At 54.5% G+C, this 24,851-nt stretch overlaps 1 protein-coding gene across 4 annotated transcripts in view; it reads left to right on the top strand.

The window, feature by feature from the left end:
* The window catches only part of CPNE5 (copine 5), a 103,796-nt gene extending 79,261 nt beyond the window's left edge, over positions 1-24,535 (top strand). For 2 of the 4 annotated variants that reach the window (XM_005223321.4, NM_001205639.1), the window contains 11 exons: positions 159-200; positions 3,772-3,847; positions 8,033-8,086; positions 12,053-12,114; positions 16,993-17,039; positions 19,058-19,239; positions 19,847-19,974; positions 20,218-20,320; positions 21,078-21,135; positions 21,551-21,624; positions 22,864-24,535. In XM_005223321.4, the coding sequence (XP_005223378.1) occupies positions 159-200; positions 3,772-3,847; positions 8,033-8,086; positions 12,053-12,114; positions 16,993-17,039; positions 19,058-19,239; positions 19,847-19,974; positions 20,218-20,320; positions 21,078-21,135; positions 21,551-21,624; positions 22,864-23,082 (1,045 nt within the window). In that variant the 3' untranslated portion in view covers positions 23,083-24,535. The other 2 variants (XM_059880270.1, XM_059880271.1) reach the window with 1 other exon arrangement.
* Positions 24,536-24,851: the final 316 nt, after the last annotated feature.

The following is a 24,851-nucleotide window of genomic DNA, read 5'->3' as shown; positions in this document are numbered from 1 at the left end:
TGCAGAATTGGTCCTTTGTCTCCACCACGGGCCTCTCTACCACGGGCCCTGGGTGTTCCTGTATCCCCTTGTGGCCTGAGAGCAGGAGAAGGGCCCTGTGCTCAGGCCACGCAGGTGCTGGGTCAAGTCCATCCCACCACGGGCCCTTTGCCTTCCAGGACCATCAAGGTGGAGGTGTACGACTGGGATCGAGACGGCAGGTAAGCTGGCCGAAGGACAGCAGGTGAGCAGGGAGGGGGCCACCCCCGGGGGGAGGGCGGGTCTTGCTCTTGAGGAGAGAACTATGCCCAGGCCTTCCACGCATGGCAGCTCTGGGGTGAGGGGCCTGGGTTTTCCTCGTCCCTGCCCAGCTCCGCTGAGGCACCAGAAGGCCAGTGTCCTGCAGGAACTTGGCGCAAGGGGAGTAAGAGGCCTCTTTTCCTCAAATAGTTGTCTAGCGGCCAGCCCAGTGTCCAAAGTCTCCCCCACACTTGGGAGAATTTAGGATTTTCTGAAATGTGTGTGTTCTAAGGTACAGGCAGATGTTAGTGACCTCCTGAGCGTTGGTGATCACGTTCTCTGTGTGAGGCTAAGCATTGTGGGGTGATCTAAGTGCTAAAGACAAGCTGTCCCTCAGAAACTTCCTGAAATCCAGCAGGGAGGCCCTTGACTTCTCAGAGGAGCGTTTGCAGGGAGCAGGGCTGGAGGGGGCAGGATTTGGGGGAGGTGAGCTTCGACGCAGACGAATGGGCCCAGGAGCCGTGAGGCAGAGCCCGAGGAGGGCTGAGCCCAGCACTGCGGGGGGCGGCCAGGGTCTTCCTCTTCTGTGCATCTAAGTGCCCCCAAGGAGCCGGTATTGCTGGAAATCCATAGACAGGACCAGAATAGGCCTCTCGCAACTTTAGCAGAACCCTCACCTGCTCTTGCCAGTTGAACCAGATCCAAGTATGCCATCCCTCCTGACTTTTGTGAGCCCTGCATCCTGTGGTGCTACAGGGGGTGTCGTAGAGGGGCTTTAAGCCCTGCAGTCTCCACTGGTACCTCCTAAGTCTGGGACGTGGACAGGGGATGCCGTGGAGAGCTGTGCACACTCAGCTCTAAATCGGGCCCCAGCTTCTTCCAAGGAGCTCACCTTTCCAACATCTTCCGATAGAGAAGCTCCAGAACCAACACTACCTCTGCCAACTCACCCTGGCCCCTCCTCTCTCCACTTTAACCACATCACAGGCAAGTGAGCCTCAGGCTTCCACCCAGCACTCACCTCATCATCTTACCCTGGGGTTCCCCACGCTTCACCTTTGCCAGGGAAGCTGGAAGTGGCTTGAAAAAGCTGGCTTAAAATTCAGCACTCAGAAAACTAAGATCATGGCATCCAGTCCCATCACTTCATGGCAAACAGATGGGAAAAAATGGAAACAGTGACAGACTTCATTTTTCTTGGGCTCCAAAATCACTGCAGATGGTGACTGCAGCCATGAAATTAAAAGACACTTGCTCCTTGGAAGAAAAGCTATGACAAACCTAGACAGTGTACTCAAGAGCAGAGACATCACTCTGCTGACAAAGGTCCATATAGTCAAAACTATGGTTTTTCCAGAAGTCATGTACGGATGTGAGAGTTGGACCATAAAGAAGGCTGAGTGCTGAAAAATTAATGCTTTCAAACTGTGGTGCTGGAGAAGACTCCTGAGAGTCCCTTGGACTGCAAGGAAATCAAACCAGTCCATCCTAAAGGAAATCCGCCCTGAATATTCACTGGAATGACTGATGCTGAAGCTCTAGTACTTTGGCCACCTGATGCAAAGAGCCAAGTCATTGAAAAGACCCTGATTTGGGGACAGATTGAGGGCAGGAGGAGAAGGGATGAGAGGAGGAGGATGAGATGGTTGGTTGGCATCACCGACTCAATGGACGTGAGCTTGAGGAGATTCCAGGAGGTAGTGAAGCACAGGGAGACCTGGCGTGCTGCAGTCCATGGGGTTGCAAAGAGTCAAACACGATCGAGAGACTGAACAACAACTGGAGGTGGCCACCAGATGCCACTGGGCCCCACCATGAAGGAGCTCATAATCTGAAGGCTGAACACTGTAAACATGTAGACAAACACAGTGTGGACTCGAGGTCTCACGCTCCAGCAGGTGCTTCCGGCCAGCATGTTCACCACCGCCCGCTATGAGACAGTGACGGTGAAAAGCAGCCACCCACAGAAGGGACGGGAGTTCTGCTTTGTACAAGGTTCTGCTGCACTTAGCATCAACACACGCTTGTGGAGCAGAGATGCAGAAGATATGAACACTGCAGAAAACACTTCAAGCTGCCTGGACTGACCTAGTGCTAAATGTCTTTTCAAAACATGTTATTGGAAAAATGTCAAGTGCACAGAAAAGTCAAGAGAAGACTTTAATGAACACTTTAAGCCTGTCACCTGACTCAGACACGTGTTCCTCGTGGCCACAGTGGCTCTATCTGTGTTTTGCTGATGTAGTTTAAGTTACAGACATCATGGCATTTTTACCTCTAAATATCTCATTGGGAATGTCTAAAAAATAAGGGCATTTTTCTACCTAACTCCACATGTTATTATAGCACCAAACACATTGAACAATAATTCTTGAATATGATCTAATATTCATTTCATATTCAAAAATCCCCAGTTGTCCCCAGAACACCCTCTACTGCTCGTTGGTTCAAGTAAGAATCCAAGTATGAGATCAGATCAGATCAGTCTCTCAGTCATGTCCGACTCTTTGCGACTCCATGAATCGCAGCATGCCAGGCCTCCCTGTCCATCACCAACTCCCGGAGTTCACTCAGACTCACGTCCATCGAGTCAGTGATGCCATCCAGCCATCTCATCCTCTATCGTCCCCTTCTCCTCCTGCCCTCAATCCCTCCCAGCATCAGAATCTTTTCCAATGAGTCAACTCTTTGCATGAGGTGGCCAAAGTACTGGAGTTTCAGCTTTAGCATCATTCCTTCCAAAGAAATCCCAGGGCTGATCTCCTTCACAATGGACTGGTTGGATCTCCTTGCAGTCCAAGGGACTCTCAAGAGTCTTCTCCAACACCACAGTTCAAAAGCATCAATTCTTCGGCGCTCAGCCTTCTTCACAGTCCAACTCTCACATCCATACATGACCACAGGAAAAACCATAGCCTTGACTAGACGGACCTTTGTTGGCAAAGTAATGTCTCTGCTTTTGAATATGCTATCTAAGTTGGTCATAACTTTCCTTCCAAGGAGTAAGCGTCTTTTAATTTCATGGCTGCAGTCACCATCTGCAGTGATTTTGGAGCCCAGAAAAACAAAGTCTGACACTGTTTCCACTGTTTCCCCATCTATTTCCCATGAAGTGATGGGACCGGATGCCATGATCTTCGTTTTCTGAATGTTGAGCTTTAAGCCAAACTTTTCACTCTCCACTTTCACTTTCCTCAAGAGGCTTTTGGGTTCCTCTTCACTTTCTGCCATAAGGGTGGTGTCATCTGCATATCTGAGGTTATTGATATTTCTCCCAGCAATCTTGATTCCAGCTTGTTTCTTCCAGTCCAGCGTATGAGAAGTAGGTCCCATTCTCCAAGACCCTGCTCTTTGCTGGGTTACAGCTGGGTTTCTGGCCCCATGGGTGACACTCGGCTCTTCCCAGGGCCCCACCATCTCTGCTGGCACAGACCCCTGGAGCAGAGGTGCTGGGCAGAGCTGGAGCCAGGCGTAGGGACGTGAGATGGGGTGGGATGGGTGTGAACAGCCTGGCCTCAAGTCCATGTTCTCAGCAGCGCCCTTCCCTTGCAGCCACGACTTCATTGGGGAGTTCACCACCAGCTACCGGGAGCTGGCCCGCGGGCAGAGCCAGTTCAACATCTATGAGGTGAGGTGGGCTTTGCTCTGATGATACGTAGCTTCCACAGTCTCTGAGGCCCACAGGGAGCCCGGGCTGGGGTCTTTGCATCTTCTCCTGTGAGGTGGGTGTTACTGTCCTATTTCACAGTTCAAGAGACTGAATCTCCGAGAAGTGAGGGGACTTGACCCAAGTTCAGAAAGTGGCAGAAGAGGCCAATGATCTAAATTTATCCGACTCCAGATCATTGAGTTATATTCCACACCCCCAGCCCCGAAGAGAGCTCTTCCAATCAGGCAAGGGGATAGAAGTGCTGGTGGGGCACGGTACCAGCAGGTTCCTGGCTCCAGACCCAAGGTCCTGAGTCCTCCCTTTCATCAGAGCAGTTGCAGGGCCTGCAGAATGTGTTCTCTGTCCTAGAAGGAAAGAGAGGGACAGGAGCTGGGGTGCCTCCGTCTAGACTGGGGAACCTTGGACAAGACACCCAGTCTCTTGGCAGATGAGAGCCTCTGCCCTCAGGACAGTCTCTACACTGAGCCTCTGCCTGTGTGTGCTCTTCTCTCAGGATGCGCTCCCAACCTCACAGACCAAGATCAGGCCCTGCTCTCTGGTGGCCTGTTTTCTGGCACAGAAGTGAGGCAGCTCCATGAACAGCACAGTTCATGCCAGACCCACTGAACTGCAGATGCTTGTAGCCCTCGTTTACGGCCCAGGGTTCCTATCCCAGCTCTACTGTGTATAAGCTGGGTGACCCTGGTTGAGCTCCTGCCCCACTCTGTGCCGTACACACTGAGAATTAAATTACTAGAACCACGCCTGGCCCCTGGTGAGCATTACGTCAGTGCTATCTCCTAGTATCATCTGTCGAGAGCCTGGGTGCCAGGAGATTTACATTTCACAACCGTCCTACGAGCTGGCCCTGTCCTCACGTCGCTCAGCGAGTGAAGTCGCAGAGCTGGCTTTGACTCCCATCACCGAATCTGAGTCCCTCCTTGCGTTCCTCCCTCAACCTGTATCTCTGTCCCGAGTGGACAGGTCTTGTGTTCCAGCTGAACCGGAGCGCCCCGAGGGCAGACTAAGTGACAGCCGTTTCTGTTGCTCTATTCACGTTGGCCTGGGTCCTCGTAGGCACACAGTAGGTGCTTATACACCCACGCTGAATTCAGTTAACAAGGCTATTTGTGAGAATGGAACGTGGATGAATTGCTTTGTAAGAGCTCTGACACTCACAGTTAATTGCTTTGTTTTCTGCAAGGACAAAGGACGGAGCTGTCTCTTTTCTCCCACCCACGCAGCAGGCTCCTTCTTTCTCTGGACTCTTTCTTTTTTTTAATTTCTTTATTTTTGGCCGTGCTGGGTCTTTGTTGCTGTGTGGGCTTTTATCTAGTTGTGGCGAGCGGGGGCTACTCTCTCAGCACGTGGGCTCTAGAGCACAGTTGTGACGCAGGAGTTTAATTGCTCTGCTGCATGTGGGATCTTCCTGGATCAGGGATCGAAGCCATGTCTCCTGCATTGGCAGGCAGATTCTTTACCCCTGAGCCAGCAGGGAAGCCCCTCTCCAGACTCTCATTTACTCATTTTTTTGGCCATGCCACATGGCACATGGGATCTCAGTTTCCCAACCAGGGATTAAAGCCCACCCCCTGCATTGGAAGTGCAGTCAACCATTGGACCACGAAGGAAGTCCCTAGAGTCTTCTAAGAAAATTTTTAGGGAAGGGAAGGGGTCAGATCTCTTGGAGTCTGGCCTTCTAAGGGTGCTTGACAGGCTCAGATGAGGCCATGATCTCTCAGGCTTAAAGCAGGAAAGGTTAGATCGACTTGTTTTCTCGGTCGTTGAGCCCTGCTCCCTTGCGAACAACGAGAGAAACTGCAGCACTGGCAAGCCAAAGTGCTGTCTGCACACACTGGAAACGCTGGCAGGGAGAAAATAAATTAGATTCTGGCTGCCGAGGGGCAGGCCTGGCACTGTGGAGGGCATCTCTGGGAGGCCAGTTTAGGCTCAGGAAGGCCTTTCTAGTGTCTGAAGTGCCTGAAGAGAGAATAGGCTTCTGCCAGGAAAGACCCTCATCTCAGGCCCTGGCGTCAGCCTGGGTGTCCGCCGCAGATGCCCAGCTGTATGTGGCCACTCCTCAGACTCAGCCTCCTAAACTAATGCGCTGGCTCGAGTCCCTGCCACCCTCGTCTCCTCTGGCCCCTGGGGAGGCACCCCTGATGCCTTCTGCCCACATCCCGCGCCCAGTCCATGACTGAATCCTGCTCCTCCTGCCACCTGAATATTCTGAGCTTTGTCCCCTTCCTTCCTGTCCACCCCCACCGTCACCATCTCCCCTGTGGGGGTGGGGGGCTTTGCGACAGCCCCCTAATGGCCTTTCCGCTTCTACTCAGTAACCCAGAGCTGCCTACAAAATGGTAATTGACCACACTGCTCCCCTGCTTACTACCTGGCTGTTCACCCGCTGTCTCGGCCTGGTTCACCAAGGGGAGCAGGGAGCCTCCACCCCAACTGATGTCCGACAGGGCCCTTTACCTACAAGGAAAGGCCGAACTCCTTCACACGAGCATCATGCCCCCGCGACCTGCAATCTCTGTGCAGCTGAGGTGGGGGCGTGTATGAGCAGCCATATACATCACAGCTCTAGGAGCCCCTGGGGTCTGGCCCGTTCCCCGTCCCTCTGCCCACCCTCGCTTTCAGCCCCTTTATGCCATCTGAGGCTCTCTGAACCTCCATACTGGCTCAGTCTCTGTGGCTTCATTTGTGCTGGTGCCTCCCCGGGGCTCCCTTTGCTCTTCTTCACCTGGTTGGGCCTCTACCGGGCCTCAGAGGCGGCCTGTGATGCTCCTCCCCCAGGAAGGCCCTACCTGCACACCCACCAAGTCTGAAGAGGGTGCTCCTGTTCCCTCCTCCCCCACTAAAAACAGGCCTGTTACCTGTTTATCATACTACATGCGTGCGTGTGTGCGAAGTCGCTTTAGTCGTGTCTGACTCTTTGCGACCCCGTGGACTGTAGCCCACCAGGCTCTTCTGTCCATGGGATTCTCCAGGCAAGAATACTGGAGTGGGTTGCCATTTCCTCCTCCAGGGGACTCTTCCTGACCCAGGGGTTGAACCCACATCTCTTAGGTCTCCTGCACTGGCAAGCAGATTCTTTACACTAGCGCCAGCTGGGAACCCCTTATCATACTTCCTACCTCCCCCCTGCCCCGCCCCCCGCCCCAAAGACCATGACATCCTCAGGGGTGGGGGCCATGTCTCGCTCACCGTTGTGTCCAGAGCCCGCAGAGCTCCTGGTCCTGGGAGCCACTCAGGGCCCCCTTGCACAGGAGGGCAGACCCCATAGCAGCCCTGGGGACCCTGGAGACGCTGGGGACGTGAGGAGAGGGAGAGGAGAAGGCTTCGAACTCCAGCCCTGGAGTGGAGAGGTTGCTGGCCCCTAGGGGGTGCTGGTCCCCTGCATGGCGTTTGGGTGCAGCAGCTTAGGGCTGGAGAGGCTGGTACATGGGGAGGCGGGGAGGGGGTGTGCGTGCCCAGTGGTGCTGGAAACCCCAGAACAAACAGGATGTTTTCTCAGTGCCCACTTCACAGGAAGATCTGGAACAAAACAGTGCTTTAATATTGAAACAGTTATAATTAGAGAGTGCAAATGTGGAATACAGGCTAATTTAAAGATAACAGAAATGACTTCAAAGACATATGCTTGTGGCCAGGTCTTTTGGTGATGCCCAGACCCCCAGGAGTCCGTGTTCATTCCCCTCTGGTGGGAGAGCTGCTCTGGAGTAGATGTTTGAGATGCGGTAAATTCTAGAAGCCCCACACCCTCATGGGACAGACTGAGAGATCCAGGCACAGGGTAGTCTTGGGGCTGCAATGTGCCCAGTCTCAGTAGCCTCCCAGTGAACTGTCGTCCTACGAATCCGTCAGGCAGCACCGGGTCCGCTGCGTGGCCTTCAGACCTGTGGTGGTTCTGAGGCTGTTCTGGGTTTCTCCCCCCAGACTTCTCTCCCCCGTTTCCACCTGCACAGCTTGCCAGACCTCCCACCTGAAGTTCCCACCTGTGCCTAAACTCCAGCTCTTTCTTCCTTCTGTGTCTGCCAAGTCACCCTTGACTTCCTCCTTCTCGTCTGCCCCAGGGCCGCACCCAGCCCCCGACTGTTCAGAAACGCTCCTTCTTAGCTGGTAACTCGGTTTTATTTTGTTTGTTTGTTTTCTCGGCAGGTGGTAAACCCAAAAAAGAAAATGAAGAAAAAGAAATATGTGAACTCGGGCACAGTGAGTAGCCACTCCCTCTCTGAGGCGGATGTAGACTTCCTGAGCCCCGCGCTGGGTCCGGTGGTCTGTGTGGCTTTACTGCAGGGCATGGGAACCAGACCTGGGGGTTAGGGGTGGGGAGGGGTGGGGAGGGGTGGGGCTGACAGAGCAATGGGGGTCGGGGGGATGGGCCCTGTGATTCAGGATGAAAAATCCCAGAGAGAAACTCCCGTGAGGGGCTCTTCCTGCAGGAAGGAAAAGGACTTGAACTTATTGGGCTCTTACTCTGGGAAATTCCCCATTGGGGTGCTTTTCACAGGTTGTTTCCTTAAGAGGCAGGCATTATCATCCCCTCGTCACAAGAGCGGAAACCAAGGCCTCAGGCAGGGAAGTGACTCAACCAAGGTCACAGAGCTGGAAGGTGGTAGACAAGGCAGTGAGCACAACAATTAAATCCGCAGCTTGCAGCTGCTGTGGACACGGCCCCTCCTTAACCGAGACCATCCTGGGATTACCCTGGCCCAGCGGCTTCCGGGGGCTGATCTTCAGCACATTCCTGCATTTCTTCAACAAATATTTAGTGTGTGCTCCTAAGTGCCAGGCACTGTTTGGGGCAGGAGGGAATAAGACTGATGCAAATCCCTGGCCCCCTGGTGCTTATTGTCTAGTTGGGGGGTGGGGACAGGAGACAAGTGCACCCACAAATACCTGTGTGCGTCGGGTGGTTGGGAGTGCTGTGGGAAAAAGTATAGTGAAGTGTGGAATCCAGAAGAATGACATGGATGATCTTACTTGCAAAGCAGAAAGAGACACAGACATAGAAAACAAACAAATACCAAGGGGTAGGGGTGGGATGAATTGGAAGACTGAGGTTTACATATACACAGTATTGATACTATGTGTAAAACAGATAACTAATGAGAACCTACTGAGTAGCACAGGTCAGTGCTCTTTGGTGACCTAAATGGGAAGAAAATCCGAAAAAGAGGGGATACATGTAAATATACAGCTGGTTCACTTTGCTATACAGAAAAAACTAACACACCATTGTAAAGCAACTATACTCCAATAAAAATTAATTTTAAAAGTATAGTGAGATAAATTGATAGAGAATGCAAGGGCCAAAACTTGCTATTTTATATAAAATAGTCAAGGAAAGCTTCTCTGAGAAGATAACCTTTAAGCAGAGATTTAAGCAAGGTGAGGGAGCTAAGGATTAAGGATATCAAGGAAAAAGAGTTCTAGCTGTAGGGATCAGCATGTGCAAAGGCCCTGAGGTAGAGCCCACCAAAGCATTTATAGAACAAACTGATGTCTTAGCAGCACAAACATACCCAAGTCTGTACCCTCTAGAGTCCCTCCCACTCTAGAGGGCCACCACCCCAGAGCAAATACAGCCAAACGCAGCCATTTGAGTCAGGGCAACGGCAACTCCAGACCAGACGAGGTCACAGGCGGGGGCCCCCAGGATTCCTCCAAGGAACCTTATTTTCTCCATCTGTAAGATGGGTCTAATATACCATCCCTACCCTGTTGAAGGCACAGGGTGGCTGTGGCAGACTCATGGGAGATGCAGGACTGTAAACTGGACTCTGCTGACCACCGCTTCTCTGATTATAACTGCTTCACATGCAGGCGTGGAGTAATATTTCTTGTCCAAAGCTGCAGGGTTTCTCAGTGGGGATGTTGTCAGCCTTTGAGGCCGAATAATTCTTTGTTTTACAGGACTTCCCCATATGTGGTGGGATGCTTAGCCTCCCTGGCCTGAGCCCATAGCTAGCAGTAGAACCCCAGTCATTGTGAGACCCCAAAGCTCTCCCTCGTGTTCCCAAATGCCCCTTGAGAGGGTAGCACATTCCCCAGCTAAGAAATATTAGATGTACAGCTAAAAAAAAATAAATAAATAAGGTATGAAACCCACTGATCTCATCCAACTTTCTTGCTTTAGCGATAAAGAAACTGAGACCCAGAGAGGGGACATGATGTCTCAGGTCACACAGTGAGTTAGGGAAGGGGCAGGGCTAGGCCCAGATCTCCTGAGTTTCCTTTGATCCAGCGTTTCCCAATCTTTACCATAAAAAAAAAAAAATTACTCAGGGTTCAGGATCCCTATTAAAATACAGATGCCCAGGCCAGGTCCCTGGGGTTCCATTTTAGGAAACCCAGGCTGGGAGCCCAGGAATCTATATTTAGTGCTTCCCATACTTTACTTGCTATGTGCAGGATTTCCTGGGGATCTTGCTGAAATGCCAAGAGTCTGCATTTCTACCCAGCATCAGTGTGATGCTGATGCTGCTGTTCAGGGACCATACTCTGAGTACCAGGTCCCTGAGTCAATCCATATGGCCAGCCAAGTTCAGCAATTAATTGCTTCATCTCAGGGCCTGAAGCGGGATTCAACCCTGACTGCATGTTAAACTCAAGTGAGGAGCCAAAAATAAGCTAGAGCCATATCCCTACTCCAGAAAGCCTGATGATATTGGTTTGGGATCTTCAGTCCAGCCGCAAGATGTTTTAAAAGCTTCCCGTGGAGTCTAATGATCATAGAGGAGAGGCCACTGCCACAGTCCACTCCTAGAGACTAGGGAGGCTTTGTCCATCCACAGCGAATGGGCGTCTCCAAGGCCCAACTCAGTACTCACAGACTGTCCGTTATTTGGGCTAATGGCTCATCCGCTTTGTCAAGGGGAAGCCCTACCTGGTCTCCCCACCGAGTTGATAAAGATGACAGAATCTGTACCAGTAGGGGGCGCTACAAATCCTAGCGTGGAATTCTCTGACCCTGGTAAACTGTCCCCGCCCCATTCTCGCCTCATTTAATTGACTTTGCCAAGATTGAAGGCAGGATGAGAAAGGGATGACAGAGGATGAGATGGTTGGATGCAATCACCAACTCGATGGACATAAGTTTGAGCAAGCTCCGGGAGTTGTTGATGGACAGGGAAGCCTGGTGTGCTGCAGTCCATGGGGTCGCAAAGAGTCGGACACAACTGAGCGATTGAACTGGTCTGAACTGCCAAGCTTTCATTTGTCTCCACGATCCTAAATCATTATCATAACCCACTGCCAGGTAGTTGCCTGTCTTGGGAAAGCTGATGCCAAAGTTGGCAGGGGCATAGGTCAAGCAGCATCTGCTTAGGCAAGGGGGCCTCAGGTGCTCAGTTACCTCCAGGGAAAGGACAGGCTACTTAGGAGGGGCTTGGGTCTGAGAGGGTAGAGATCGGGCAGTGCTAGAGGAATGAGGTGGGACAAGTAAGGTTTAAAACAAGTGCAAACCAAAGAGGCATATTTCAAGATTAATGCATATGTGCATGTTCAGTCCTGTCCCAACGCTTTGTGACCCCATGGACTGTAGCCCACCAGGCTCTTCTGTCCGTGGAATTTTCCAAACAAGAACACTGGAGTGGGTTGCCATTGCCTACTCCACGGAATCTTCCCGACCCAGGGATCGACCCGGGTCTCCTACATTGGCAGGTGGATTCTTTACCACTGAGCCAACAGGAAGCCCTTCAGGATTAATAGGTAGTGGATTAATATGGAAGCACGAAGCTTGTCAGCACTGACAGATCTTAGGCCTGTGTCGGGGGGACCCCGCCTCTCCCTCCGCACCCGTGTCCACTCACAGAAAACTCAGTTCCTTGGCTTGAGCCCCTGTACTCCAGTGACAGAGACAGGGCCCTTCCAGGATGCAGTTTGGCATCAAGGTCAAGAGCACAGGGTCTGGGACCAGACAGATCTGAGTTCCCATCTTCCTTGGCCACGTCCTGGTAGTGTCCTTGGACACACTGCATCACTTCTTTGAGCCTCAGTTTCCTGGGCTGGAAAGTGGAGATAATAATAGTACTTCATAGGGTTGTCATGGGCACTGTTTGCAATGATGTGGGCGAAGCTGGCACATGCTGGGGGCTCCATCACCATCTGCAAAGCTCCCCGCACCCCCTCCCCGCTCAGTGCTCCCCGCTGACCAAGCCTCTTTTTGTTTTCAAGGTCACGCTGCTTTCCTTTGCTGTGGAGTCAGAGTGCACGTTTCTCGATTACATCAAAGGAGGGTGAGAAGAGATGCAGCCTGGTTTCTTTGGCCTCAGGGGGAGGGAAGGGGCCCACACACACGGACCTGAGCCGAACTGACCCCACCTGGCCTCTCTGAGGTCCTGGCCAGAGCCTGGGATGCTGGGCTCTGATCAGACCTCCAGCATCTGGGCTCAGATGACTCCCCAGAGCACTGTAGGGCCCTGATGTGGCTGCAGAGGGCGCTGCTGAGCCATGGGGGCTTGCTTGGGTCTTGGGCGGTCTCTGTGCCGAGGGGACCTGCAGGTGGTGGGGACTCCGTGAGACTCCATGACAAAGAGAACTAAGGGCTTAGGGAGGTGGAAAGGCCCTGATCTAGGCGTCAGGAGGCCCAGGCCCTAGGCCCCTCTTTGCCGTGAACTGGTTGGGGTACTTTGGGCATATCACTTTCCCTCCCTGGGCATCCATCTCCTCCGCTCACACGGAGAGGTTGGAATTAAGTGAGTTCGAAGGTTCCTTCCTGCTCTGAGCTTCTGATACCTATGGTCTGTCTGGGAGGCAGTGATTAACCTGCCCAGTGTCATTAGGGACCTATGAGGAACAGGAGAAACTGGGACAGAGGCCAGGGGATGATCCCACACAAGTTTAAGGAACAGAGAGAACCAGAGGGGTTGGCCTCCGGGCCAAGGCAAGCAGAGAAACCTGGAGACTCCAGCCAAACAGCTCATGAAGAAAGAGCCTGACTCTGCAGTGAGGTCCTGCCCAGCACGCTCCCTGCCAGGACAGGTGCCAGGGCAGGGGTGTGGGTAGCTGAGAGCCCACAGGTGCAGGCAGGTGAGTGACTACACCTGTCTGGAAAGGAGACAGGCGGGGCCATTGCCAAAGGTTCATCCCAGCCAAGCCAGCGCTCGGCCACCTGGTTCTCAGGGCAGAGGGAGGAGTCAGGCCCTGGGAAGCCACACGTACTCTCCCATGACGTGCCTCCCTGCTGCCTCGAGCCTGCAGCCCGCAGGCTTGCAGCTCTCCTCGTCCCCGCTGAGCACACGCCCTTACCACAGTCCCCCAGAGGCCTACCCGTCCCTCCCCAACGTCAACTCCAGCCCCTGCCCTTGCTCCTTCCCCCATCAGAACTGCTCTGTGCTCTATCCTATTGAAAAACCACCCCTGACATCCCATGGTAATTTTCAAGCAGCCCTCATCCTGTTTATCCTTCCCATTTGCATGCGTGCACACTAAGTCGCTTCGGTTGTGCCCGACTCTGTGTGACCCTATGGGCTATATCCCGCCAGGCTCCTCTGTCCGTGGGCAGACTGCCCCCAATTTACGGGACACAGGGGGCCAGGGAAGATGATTATCTCCATTTTACAGAAGATGTCCAAGGCCACGCCGCTTAGTCAGCAGCAGGGTTCATCTCACCGTCACAGGCTGCGTTTCTTCCATAGTAATGAATCCACCAAGCTTCCCTTGTAGCTCAGTTGGTAAAGAATCTGCCTGCAATGCAGGAGACCTGGGTTCGATTCCTGGGTTTGGAAGATCCCCTGGAGAAGGAAATGGCAACCTGCTCCAGTATTCTTGCCTGGAGAACACCATGGACAGAGGAGCCTGGTGGACTACAGTCCATGGGGTCTCAAAGTGTCAGACACGACCGAGCGACTCAACCGCCACCACCACCGCCACTGAATCTGCCTCATAGCTATGAGGTGGGGTGTGAGAGAGATGGATGAGTCCAAGGGCTGGGTGCTGTGAGGTCTCGTCATCTTGCTGAGAGGGCGCTCACAGAGGCAAGCCCTGGCCCTCCTCCTCTCCTCTCTTCACACTCTGGACAGCCTGGGTGAGGGAGCCGTCAGCTCTAGGGAGCGAGAGGCCAGTGTGCGTGTCCAGGCAGGCAGCTGATAGAGGCGTTTGTCTAGGGATTCTCTCCTCCCTCACCCACCTGGACCGGGAGGAAGGCCCTGGGTGCCTCTGTCCCCTTGTCGGAGTCGGAGATGGAACTGGTTGCTGAGCAGCCTGTCCTTGCCCTTAGGCAGGAGAGGTGAGTCTGCAGGGAGTCACTTTTCAACAGAAGTACCTGCTTTTCAGTCCTTTCCTTTCCTGAGCCATTTCAGAACCAGAGCAGGAAAGACTACTTAAGGAGTGAAAAAGCCTGCCTCTCCCTCACCTTTTTTTAATGTGGACCATTTTGTAAAGTCTTTATTGAATTTGTTACAACATTCAGTTCAGTTCAGTCGCTCAGTCATGTCTGAGTCTTTGCGACCCCATGGACTGCAGCACGCCAGGCTTCCCTGTCCATCGTCAACTCCCAGAGCTTACTCAAACTCATGTCCATTGAGTCGGTGATGCCATCCAACCAGTTCATCCTCTGTTGTCCCCTTCTCCTCCTGCCTTCAGTCTTTCCCAGCATCAGGGTCTTTTCCAATGAGTCGGTTCTTTGCATCAGATGGCCAAAATATTGGGAGTTTCAGCATCAGCATCAGTCCTTCCAATGAATATTCAGGACTAATTTCCTTTAGGATTGACTGGTTTGATCTCCTTGCAGTTCAAGGGATTCTCAAGAGTTACAACAATGCTTCTATTTTATGTTTTGTTTTTTTGGCCACGAGGCATATGGGATCTTAGCTTCCCAACCAGGCTTTGAACTCTCACCCCCTGCATTGGAAGGCGCAGTCTTAACCCCCGGACCACCAGGGAAGCCCCTTCTCTCACGCTCTATTTGGAAGAGCCAGGCTGACAGGGTCCCTCAGCTGCAGTCCCGCAGGCCAGAACCACCTCTTGCCACCTTGTGGCTCCTTCTTCCTCAGAGCTTAGCGTCTACTGAATGCTCTGGCCGAGGGCAGCAGACAAGGGGGAAGGCGTGTGGGGAGGACTCTCTCTGGCCAGCATACCCTGGGTGGGGTCTCCTGCTCACCATGTCCTTCCCCCTTCCCGAAGATGGAAGGTTCACTGAGCAGCAGCTCAGCTGTGATCAAGTGGAGCGAGAGCTGTGGTTTCTGATAGGGACTGTCTGCTCGGTGCAGGTGAGGTGAGCCCTGCGTGCGTGCTAAATCACTTTAGTCATGTGGACTCTTTGTGACCCCATGGACTGTAGTCCGCCAGGCTCCTCTGTCCATGGGGTTCTCCAAGCAAGAATACTGGAGTGGGCTGCCATGCCCTTCTCAGGGGTCTTCCTGACCCAGCGATCGAACCCGGGTCTCTTATGTCTCCTGAATTGGCAGGCGGGTTCTTTACCACTAGCACCACCCAGGAAGCCCAAGGTGAACCTCACCGTATATCATCCATGGTCACAACTCAGAACAGAGTTTTCCCGGGTGTGATCCTAGAGCCCCCTCCTCAGAATCGCTGCTTGAAGGCAGGGGATGTTTGCTGATTCTGGGGCCCCATCTCAGACCAACTCCCTCCCTGGGAGGGAGGCCCTGGGACAGTCTTTGTAAACAAGCTCCCCTGGTGACTCTACACTCACTGTGTGTGAGAATCACAAGACTAGACTTTATCAGGGATTCGTGTCTTGTCAGCTTTGTTTTGTCAGCATCTGGCACGGAACCTAGAACAGCCAAACCCTCAGAAAGTTTTAACCCTGAATATGAATCCTCAAAACCTAATTTTTTTTAATTATGGAAAAATTCCAAACAGGCAAAAGTGGAGAGACGGTATGATAAGCCCCCAAGTACCCGCCACCCAGATTCGACAGTTACCAGCTCACAGACAGTCTTGTTCCACACACTCACCCTTCCACCCAATTATTTTGAAGCAAATCCAGACATCATGTCTCATCCCCTAATTACTTCAGGATGTGTCTCTAAAATAGAAGAGGACTCTCTCTTTGTAAAATATAATAGCAATACCAAAATCACACCTAAAAACCAAGTAGTTCCTTAATGCCAACTGTCTAGTCAGTATTCAAATTTCTCCAGTTGTCTTATAATGTTTTTGAATTGGCTTATTTGAATGTAAAATCAAGGCAAGGTCCATATATTGCGATTGGTTGATTTGTCTCATAATTATCTTTTGTTTTTTGGTCACTCCGCTCCGTGTGGGATCTTCGTTCCCTGACCAGGGATTAAACCGGGATGCCCTCAGCAGAGAAGGCATCCAGTTCTAACCACTGGACCACCAGGGAATTCCTCGTTATCTTTTCATCTAGTGGTTTCCCCAAGTGCCTGAAGGGCTTGTTAAAACAAATTCCTGCACCCCACCAAGGGATTCTGGTTCAGTAGGTCCACTGGGGGCCTGAGACTCCTCACAGATTCCCACGTGATCCTGATGCTGCCGGCCCAGGGGGGATCTTCCAGTAATGCTCCTACAGAATTTCCCACAGGCTCCCCCTGCATCCCCCCCAGTGTCGCTTAACCTATTCCTCTGTCCCCTGTGTTTCCTGTAAACCGCTGGTAGATAGTTCTGGAAGCTCAGCTGGATTCCGGTTCCATTTTTTTGGCAAGACAGCTTCATGGGTGGTGTTTTGTTCTTCCCTCAGGAGATGCACAATGCCTGTTTGTCTTTTTTTTTTTTTTGCCAGGTTAAACAGTAAGGCTAAATCGGGTTTAACCCTGAATCTGACTCCAAATTTGAGCCAGGAATACAGGGAAACCCTACTTCACTGGCCTCCGGTGGGCCCAGGGGCAGGGTTTGGAGAGGAAATAAGTAATCGTAGACATGTGCCCAGCAGAACGTAAACATCTTTGGAGAGCTGTCCCACTGCCTCACTCTTTTGATACTCACAGCCGTCCTCTAGGGGAAGGCGGGGCTGATGCTACGCTTCCAGTTTTCCAGACCTGAAGGAGACAAATGCTTCACCCAGACTACATACATGGCATGCAGCAGGGCTGGGGCGGAAGCTGGGGTTCTCACTCCGGTCCAGTACGCTTCGCCCTCCCCACAGCCCTGCCTTTGGCCAGCTAACTCCCCTGTTGTCCTCCTTCTTCTAGGACCCAGATCAACTTCACGGTGGCCATTGATTTCACAGCCTCCAATGGTGAGTAGCGGGCATGGGCCAAGGAGCTGGGTGGGGGCTGGGGGCCTGGAAAAGGGAGGGCTTTTCAGGACTGTGGTAGTTGTCCCTAGCTGGACGCCAGGTCTTCCATACTCTCTGGCCTCATCCTCCCAAAGAGGAGGAACTTGGGCCTGGAGAACCAAAGATACAGCCAAGGTGGCAAAGGCATTCGCTGATTGGATCGTGGTCACTCACAAAGCCGGGCTCTGGGCCTACATACCCTGAGCCTTGCTCTTGAGGACACACAGCCTCCCTGGGGGAATAGGAAAGCCACGCTGTGGGGAGCCCTGGAGCAGGGGTGTTTCCTCGCAGGATCAGACTGCACAGCCCCTGTGCAGTCCAGGGCTTCCCAGGTGGCACTGGCGACAAAGAACCTGCTTGCCAATGCAGGAGATGTAAGAGACGCGGGTTTGATTCTTGGGTTGAGACGATTCCCTGGAGGAGGGCATGGCAACCCACTCCAAGTATTCTTGCCTGGAGAATCCCACGGACAGAGGAGCCTGGCGGGCTACAGTCCCTGGGGTCGCAAAGTGTCAGATACGACTGAGCGACCGAGCACGAGCAGGAGCATGATGTGCAGGCCAGCCTGCAGGCTGGAGGGGAGGCAGAGGCAGGACTGGGAGGTGGGGCACCCGGGGGCTCCAGGCCTCGCCTCTGCTCGGCTGCCCCAGCTTCCTTCCTTCCCTGACCTTCTCCAGGGTGACTGAGCGGTTGGGAGCAATCAGTGCCTAACTGTTAGAGCCATGACAGCCTTCCTTGGACTCTGCACCTGCATTAAGCCCCGCTCAATCAGAAATTCCTCAGCTCTGGTAGTCTGCAGGCTTGTCAGAAACCTCTCTCTGCAAGGCCCTACCACGGCAGAGTGCTGAGACGTCAGAACTGGGGGGGCGGCCAGGGGGTACGGTGCTTAGTATTCATAACAATGAGGAGAGTTACAGTAACATCTGTTTAATCCTCACAGTAGTCCAGTGAGGCGGGGACTATTATTAGTATAGTATAGTATAGTGTTAGTTGATCAGCTGTCTCTGACTCTTTGCCATCCCATGGACCGTAGCCCACCAGGCTCCTCTGTCCATGGGATTCTCCAGGCAAGAATACTGCAAGTAGGTTGCCATTCCCTTCTCCAGGGGATCTTCTCAACCTAGGGATTGAACCCAGGTCTCCTGCATTCCAGGCAGGTTCTTTACCATCTGAGCCACCAGGGAAGCCTGGGGACTATTATTACCCCCATTCTACTGCTGGGGAGACTGAGGCTGAGTGGTTACGCATTCGTATCCAAGATCACACAGCAGGAAGTAGAAAAAGGATTAATACTTGGCAGCCTGTGCTGTACTACTCTCGTTAATAAACAAGTAACTAATATATGGACCATATCAGTGGTAACAAGGGCTATGGAGAACAAGCCAGGAAGAGGGGTGGGGACTGTAGCTTTCAACAGGCTCCAGGGAAGACCACAGCAGACCTGAAAAGGGAGGGAGGAAGGCATGCGCACATCTGTGGAAGGATGTCCCAGAGCGGAGGGAACAGTCTTTGCCAAGGCCCTGAGGCGGGGATGGCTAGACGCTGGAACCGAGGGAGTAACGGGATGGTAGGAGATGCAGAGAGGTGTCACTGGAGGCCGGTTCCAGTGGGGCTGTGTGGGCCCTCGTAAGGACTTTAGATTCAGCTCTGGGTGAAATGGAAACATCGGGGCATTTTGAGCAGAGAAGAGGTGTGATTAGGTGAGTTTTGATGTAGACTCAGCCTGGTGGGTGTGCTGAGTGTGGACACAGGGCAGAGACCTGGAGATCAGGCTGCTGCAGTCCTACGAGCAAGAGGCTAGATTCACAGAGGAGGGACTCAGGCTCCATTCGGAGGGTTTCGCAGCCATGGTTTGCTCAAGGATTGAATGCTCAGTAAGGGAAGGAAAGGGGTGCCGTTGGACACCCCTTCTGCATTCCGAGCCCGGTGACGTGGCATGTCCGGGCCATCCAGTGTCCCCCCTTGTACCCACTTCGCAGGGAACCCCTCGCAGTCCACGTCGCTGCACTACATGAGCCCCTACCAGCTGAACGCCTACGCGCTGGCGCTGACCGCCGTCGGGGAGATCATCCAGCACTACGACAGCGACAAGATGTTCCCCGCCCTCGGCTTCGGGGCCAAGCTGCCCCCGGACGGCAGGGTGTCCCACGAGTTCCCACTGGTAGGAGACCCCCGGGAGAAAGGGCTGTGGCCTGGGGTAGGGAGGCCTTGCCCGTCCTGCCCACCTGGGGACTTGAGCTGCGGGCTTTGTGGGGGCAGGCTGCCTGCTGGGGCTTGGAGCGGGACTTGTATCAGAGCTCAGATCAGAACCCCACTCCCCACTTCGGTCACAATCATCTCCCCTGTGAAGCCACCCACAGTGGGCTCTGCCCTCCTTTTCCCAACAAGACCCTGGTGGAGGTGGAGTGGAGTCATGGCTGAACTATTCCCTAAGACCTCAGAAATGAGGATAAAAAGGGTGTGCGTTGGGGTCTGAACAACTGCAGGTAATTCTAGGATGGGAGGATGTGTCTCAGCAGACACAGGGAGTAGGACAAGGAGCCCGTCTGGACACTGCTCACCTGGAGCTTGTGGGGCCCGTCATGGTGGGCCCTGGGGCTCTCTCCCCAGCCCCCACCCCCGAGCCCCCACCAGAGAAGAGTCTAGGAGGGCCCAGGCCTGCAGGCCTCCTCCATCCTGGCCCAGCCTCCCCGCCAGACCACCCCTCTGCCCTCCTTCCCACCCCTCCTTCCTTCCTGGGCTCAGCTCCCCACCCGCTGTGCTCCCAGAATGGCAACCAGGAGAACCCCTCGTGCTGCGGCATCGATGGCATCCTAGAGGCCTACCACCACAGTCTGCGCACGGTGCAGCTCTACGGCCCCACCAACTTCGCCCCCGTGGTCACCCATGTGGCCAGGTGAGCACGGGGTCACTGGACAGCCCTCCCCGCAGCTCGCAAGGGGCTTCCTTCCCTCCCCATCCTTTCAGGAAGGCGGGAGGGCGTGTCTCTTCCCACTGATTTACTTTTGGGGGTGCCCTGACCCTAAAAAGATCCCCTTTCCACCAAAGAGCTGTCACACCAGTGTTCAGGGTCCTTGTGTGGGGGGACGGCGTGCCCAGCGTCCCAGCAGACAGACCGCCACCCCCTGCCCTGCCCCAGGAACGCGGCCGCAGTGCAGGACGGCTCCCAGTACTCGGTGCTGCTCATCATCACAGATGGGGTCATCTCGGACATGGCGCAGACCAAGGAGGCGATCGTCAACGTGAGCGGGGCGTGGGGACAGGGGGTGGGGAAGTGCCTCCTTTGGGGAGACCTGTGGGGCATGGCCTCTCTTCTCCCTGCCCTCTTCGGGACCACTCCTGGTTTCTCGCTGTAGAGCCTGGAGGGCCAACAGCAGGGTTTGGGGGGCAGAGGGGGTCCGGCTGATGAAGGATCCGACTGGCAAACTCTGTACCTACCTCTTCATCACACTGGGTGGTCCACTCCCTCCAGACTCCTATGGCTCTCTCGTTAACCCACCTCTGGGGCTGCTGCCCCAGACCCCAGCCCGGCTTGGCCAGGTAGAAGAGATGGGAGGTCCCAAGAGGTGGAGATGGGGTGGTCTCCCTGCACAGGGGCTCTGGCCATAGCTGGCCCTCCCTCCAGGCCCACGTAAAAGCTGTCCCACATGACAGAGGTCCAGAGACAGAGGAGAGGACGGGGTGTCTTGCAGAAGCAGACCTGTGACCCGCCTCCCCTCTGCCTCCTTCCTTCTCGATTCCCACTTCCTCTCTGGTGTCCCCACCTCCGTTCCCTTTGGTCTATGCCCTCTTTCCCGCCTCCTTCTTTTTCTGTGTTTCTCTGTGTGTCTCCATCCTCCACTTCTCCAATTCTTCCCTGACCGCCTTCCTTTCTTCTGTGGCCCACCCCTTCCCTTCCCTACCCACAATCTCCCCTTCCTTTTAACTGGCCCCTTGGCTGGGCCCCCACCCCTCCCACCCACCTCCACCTCCCGTGTCATCTCCCACGTTGCCTCCCAGGCTGCCAAACTCCCCATGTCCATCATCATCATCGGCGTGGGCCAGGCAGAGTTCGACGGTGAGTCCCCACCGCCCCCCGACGTGTTTCCCCAGAGGCTTCAGGCCCTTGGGAGTGACCCCTCCCAAAAGAGCAAGGACTCACACCCCGGTCTGTGTGAGACTGTCTGGGTGAGCAGGCAGGGTGTGAGAGTGCATTTGTTTGCACAGGGAGGGGTGTGTCAAGGTGCGTACCCCACGCCCACACCCCAAGGCTGTGGGGAGGAGGCCCCAAGTCACTCCTCCAGCCTCCACCCTGGGATCCTGCGCAGGGTGGGGGCGGGGAGGGCTGCCCGGGACTGGGCTCCTCCTGTCTCCTGGCTTCAGCTTTCTCATCTCTGACGCGGGGGCCTGGGCCGGCGGCCTCTGTCCTGCCGGGCTCAGGTGCCCTCCGGTTAGTTCCCCCACCCCTGGTCTTTACCCCCTCCCCCCAACAGCCATGGTGGAACTAGATGGCGATGATGTGCGGATCTCCTCCCGGGGAAAGCTGGCCGAGCGGGACATTGTCCAGGTGAAGCCCAGACCTTGGCTTTCCCCACAGAAAACGGAAGAGCCCCCCTAGCCAGGCTGACCTCACTCCCCCTTCTGGGGGCTTCTCTGGAAAGGGGCCCTGGAGGGAGGCATTGGTAGTCCTAAAATGGCTTGACCATCATAGAAGGAGATAGGAGTCAGTTGTGGGGCTGGACACCCCCCCACCATGTCTGAGACTCACCCCTAGCCTGGTGTTACCCCAACTGGAACGCTCACACCCTGCCCTCCCTGAGCCTGCAGCGTCTCCTGTAGAACACAGAGGCCTAGTTTCTCACACCTTCTGTTGCTTTCTGCCGGGCTGCCTTCCGGAGTGAGATGGCAAACCCTGTGAAGGTGGAGGCGGTGTCTAAAGGGCTGCTGCAGCCCTTTTCAAGAATGAGTGTTGCCTGGTTCACTGAATCAGTGCCAGCCTCTCCGCAGAGAATGGCAAATGTAACAGCAGACAGGTCTTTGTCCTCAGGGAATCCCTGTCTAGTCAAGCCTCAGAATGCACCTCAGTAAGCACACACCCCTCTGTGACTCTGCTGCAGACTGAGTGCCTGGTGCTTAGGAGATTCAGAATAAAATAAAAACCCCCGACGGTCTCCATACTGCCTCCACCCCCATTAAAAAAATTAAAATGGGGGAGGGATCATTCCAGATGTGGAGACCAAAGCTGGGGGGCTAGCAACTGAAGAAGGGCAGTCTGGGAGGTGCGTGCAAAGGCCTGGAGGCAGAAGTGAGCCTGAGGCACGGGAGTCGGGGGTAGTGGGGCATGGGGGAGGCAGACATCTCCTGGGAGGAAGCCATAGGAGTGGAACTGTAGGTATTGGGCCAGAAAGGGAACCCAAAGAGACAGAAGGGACTCTGCTGCAGAGGTGGGAGGAGACCTGCAGGGTCCATTTCCCAGAAACCAGGGATTCCCTTCAGCATTTCCTGAGTGTCTGCTAAGTTCTGCTAAGTGCCTCTGCTTGGTGCAGATACTTAATCAGAGATTAAGGAATCTTGTTCAGTTGTTTGTCCTGGCATGAACAGTGTTCAATAAGTTATTTTTTGAGTGAATGAAAGAACAATGACTATGATGCCACCCTTTAGAGAATCACTATGCTGAGGAAGGCTTGGGTCAAGCCAGGCAGAGGCTGGGCAGGAGTGGGACAGGAGCCCAGGCCTGGAGATTTGGGGGTGGGGCCTGGTGTCCAGAGGGAGACCGGGCCTCACCCTGCCTCCCCCTGCTGGACAGTTCGTGCCCTTCAGGGACTACGTGGACCGCACGGGCAACCACGTGCTGAGCATGGCGCGCCTGGCCCGTGACGTGCTGGCCGAGATCCCCGACCAGCTGGTGTCCTACATGAAGGCACAGGGCATCCGCCCACGCTCCCCGCCCATGGCCACTGCTCGCTCTCCCCCACAGTCTCCGGCCCGCACACCCCCAGCTTCCCCGCTGCACACGCACATCTGAGCATGTGGTCTGCTCAGATGGCTGGGGCTTAGGCCAGTAGAAAGGTAGGCGGGGCGCCCAGACCCTGCTGCGGTCCACCCTGTCCAGCCTATGGAACACGTGTGCCTGGGAGGCTGGCGGGGCGGGGCTTCTGGAGACTCCTCCCACACTGCCCCACACCCTGAAGTCTGGAGGTACAGGTGATGGAGTTGGGGATCTGGGCCCCTCCTTCTCTTCTTTCACTGACGCCTGGTTCTGGACCAGCCAGGAAGATGTTAATCAGGACCATCGGGGTCCCCCTCAGCCCACCCGGGCAATCTTCGTCTGCTCCTTTATCACCCTGAGCCTGGGCTGAGCCTCCCACCACCAGGTCCCCTGCTCCTGTGGTATCTACTCCTATACCAGCCCCCTGACCCCCACCTCAGTATCTATCCTGTCCCTGTTGCCAATGAACCCCATGAGGCTGCTGGGCTTTGAGGAATGCCCAAACACGTGACCCCCTCGCTGGGACCCTTGCATGCAGTGGGAGTACTACAGACCCATGAAGGGGATGCAGTGGTAATGGATGGAGGCTGTGTGGTGGGCGAGGAACGGAAGCTTATCAGGCACGGAGTCCTTTCTGGTGCCTCTCCAGCCCAGTATGATGCTGGTTCTAGACAGAAATCCACAGGCCTCTCCTGGTCTGGGCCCATAGAGACCTTCGCAGTTGGCTCCTGGCCTCAGACAGCCCCTTCTTTCCCCAGAGGCTGCCCAGGGTCCTTGGGGTGCAATCCTTTACCACCCACCTGGAGGCTTGGGCAAAAAGCAGCCCTGCTCCAGCATTCTGACACTGCCCCTCTATCCCATGGGGATGGGGGATCCCTGGGTTCAACCCTGCCTCCAGCCCCTGCTGGCTGCAGGAACCCAGGCAAGGCCTTTCTACCTTCTGGATCTCAGTTTCCACATCTGTAAGGCAAGAGGGTTGACCAGATGGCCCTGGGTTTACCTTCAGCTCTGATAGTCTGAGAGTCCACAGTCATCCTGTGTCCAGCTTCCCCCATCCCACTCCTCACTAGTGCTGCCCTTTAAGGCCGTCTTGGCTCTAGGGTCACCCTGTTCCATCCCATCACCCCATATCCACCCTAGTCCCTCAGCCTTGGGCTCCTGGCCTCTGAGCCAGAGCCCTTGCCCCTGTTGTGGGAAAGGTGAGAAAGATGATCTCATGCCTGGGCCCCCACCCCAGCTGCCCAGCCTTTACCCACCTGGGGAACAGGTCATGCATGCCAGTCCCTCCTGCTGCATGGGGCTCCTCTGCCCACTGAATCTCCCATGCCTGGTGGAGACCAGGCCACACCACGTCTGTTGCAGACACTGCTTCCCTCCCCATCATGCATGACGGTGGCGTTTCTATGCTGTCTGGTCCTGTGCCCGTCTCTGAGACAGTCTCTGTGTGGAATTTGCCTTAAACTGAAGTAAATTGGATTCTTTTACTAAAGTTCTTTGTTTTCCTTTGTCCTTTGAAAAATAGCACAGATGTTGCTGTGTGAGCGTCCAGGTGCTCCTCGCTCTCTTTTTTCCCCTCTTTTATTCAACAAAAATGTGCTGAACAGCTATGTGCCGGGGTCCGTGCTAGGCACTGCGGATGCAGCAGTGAACGAAACATGGGGGCCCCGTCTCCGTGTCGAGCTTACAGCAGACACACGACAGGACAGGGGAAACACAGTAAGCACATAAATGAATAGGTAAATAACGATTTCCAGTGGTGGTAAGTGTCACAAAGGAGAATAAGAGGATAGAGAGGGACAAGGTGA

This window comes from Bos taurus, chromosome 23, assembly GCF_002263795.3.
Source record: "Bos taurus isolate L1 Dominette 01449 registration number 42190680 breed Hereford chromosome 23, ARS-UCD2.0, whole genome shotgun sequence".
Taxonomy (NCBI): domain Eukaryota; kingdom Metazoa; phylum Chordata; class Mammalia; order Artiodactyla; family Bovidae; genus Bos; species Bos taurus.
Note: the sequence above shows the minus strand (reverse complement) of the source record. Positions and strands in the feature narration are given on the sequence as shown.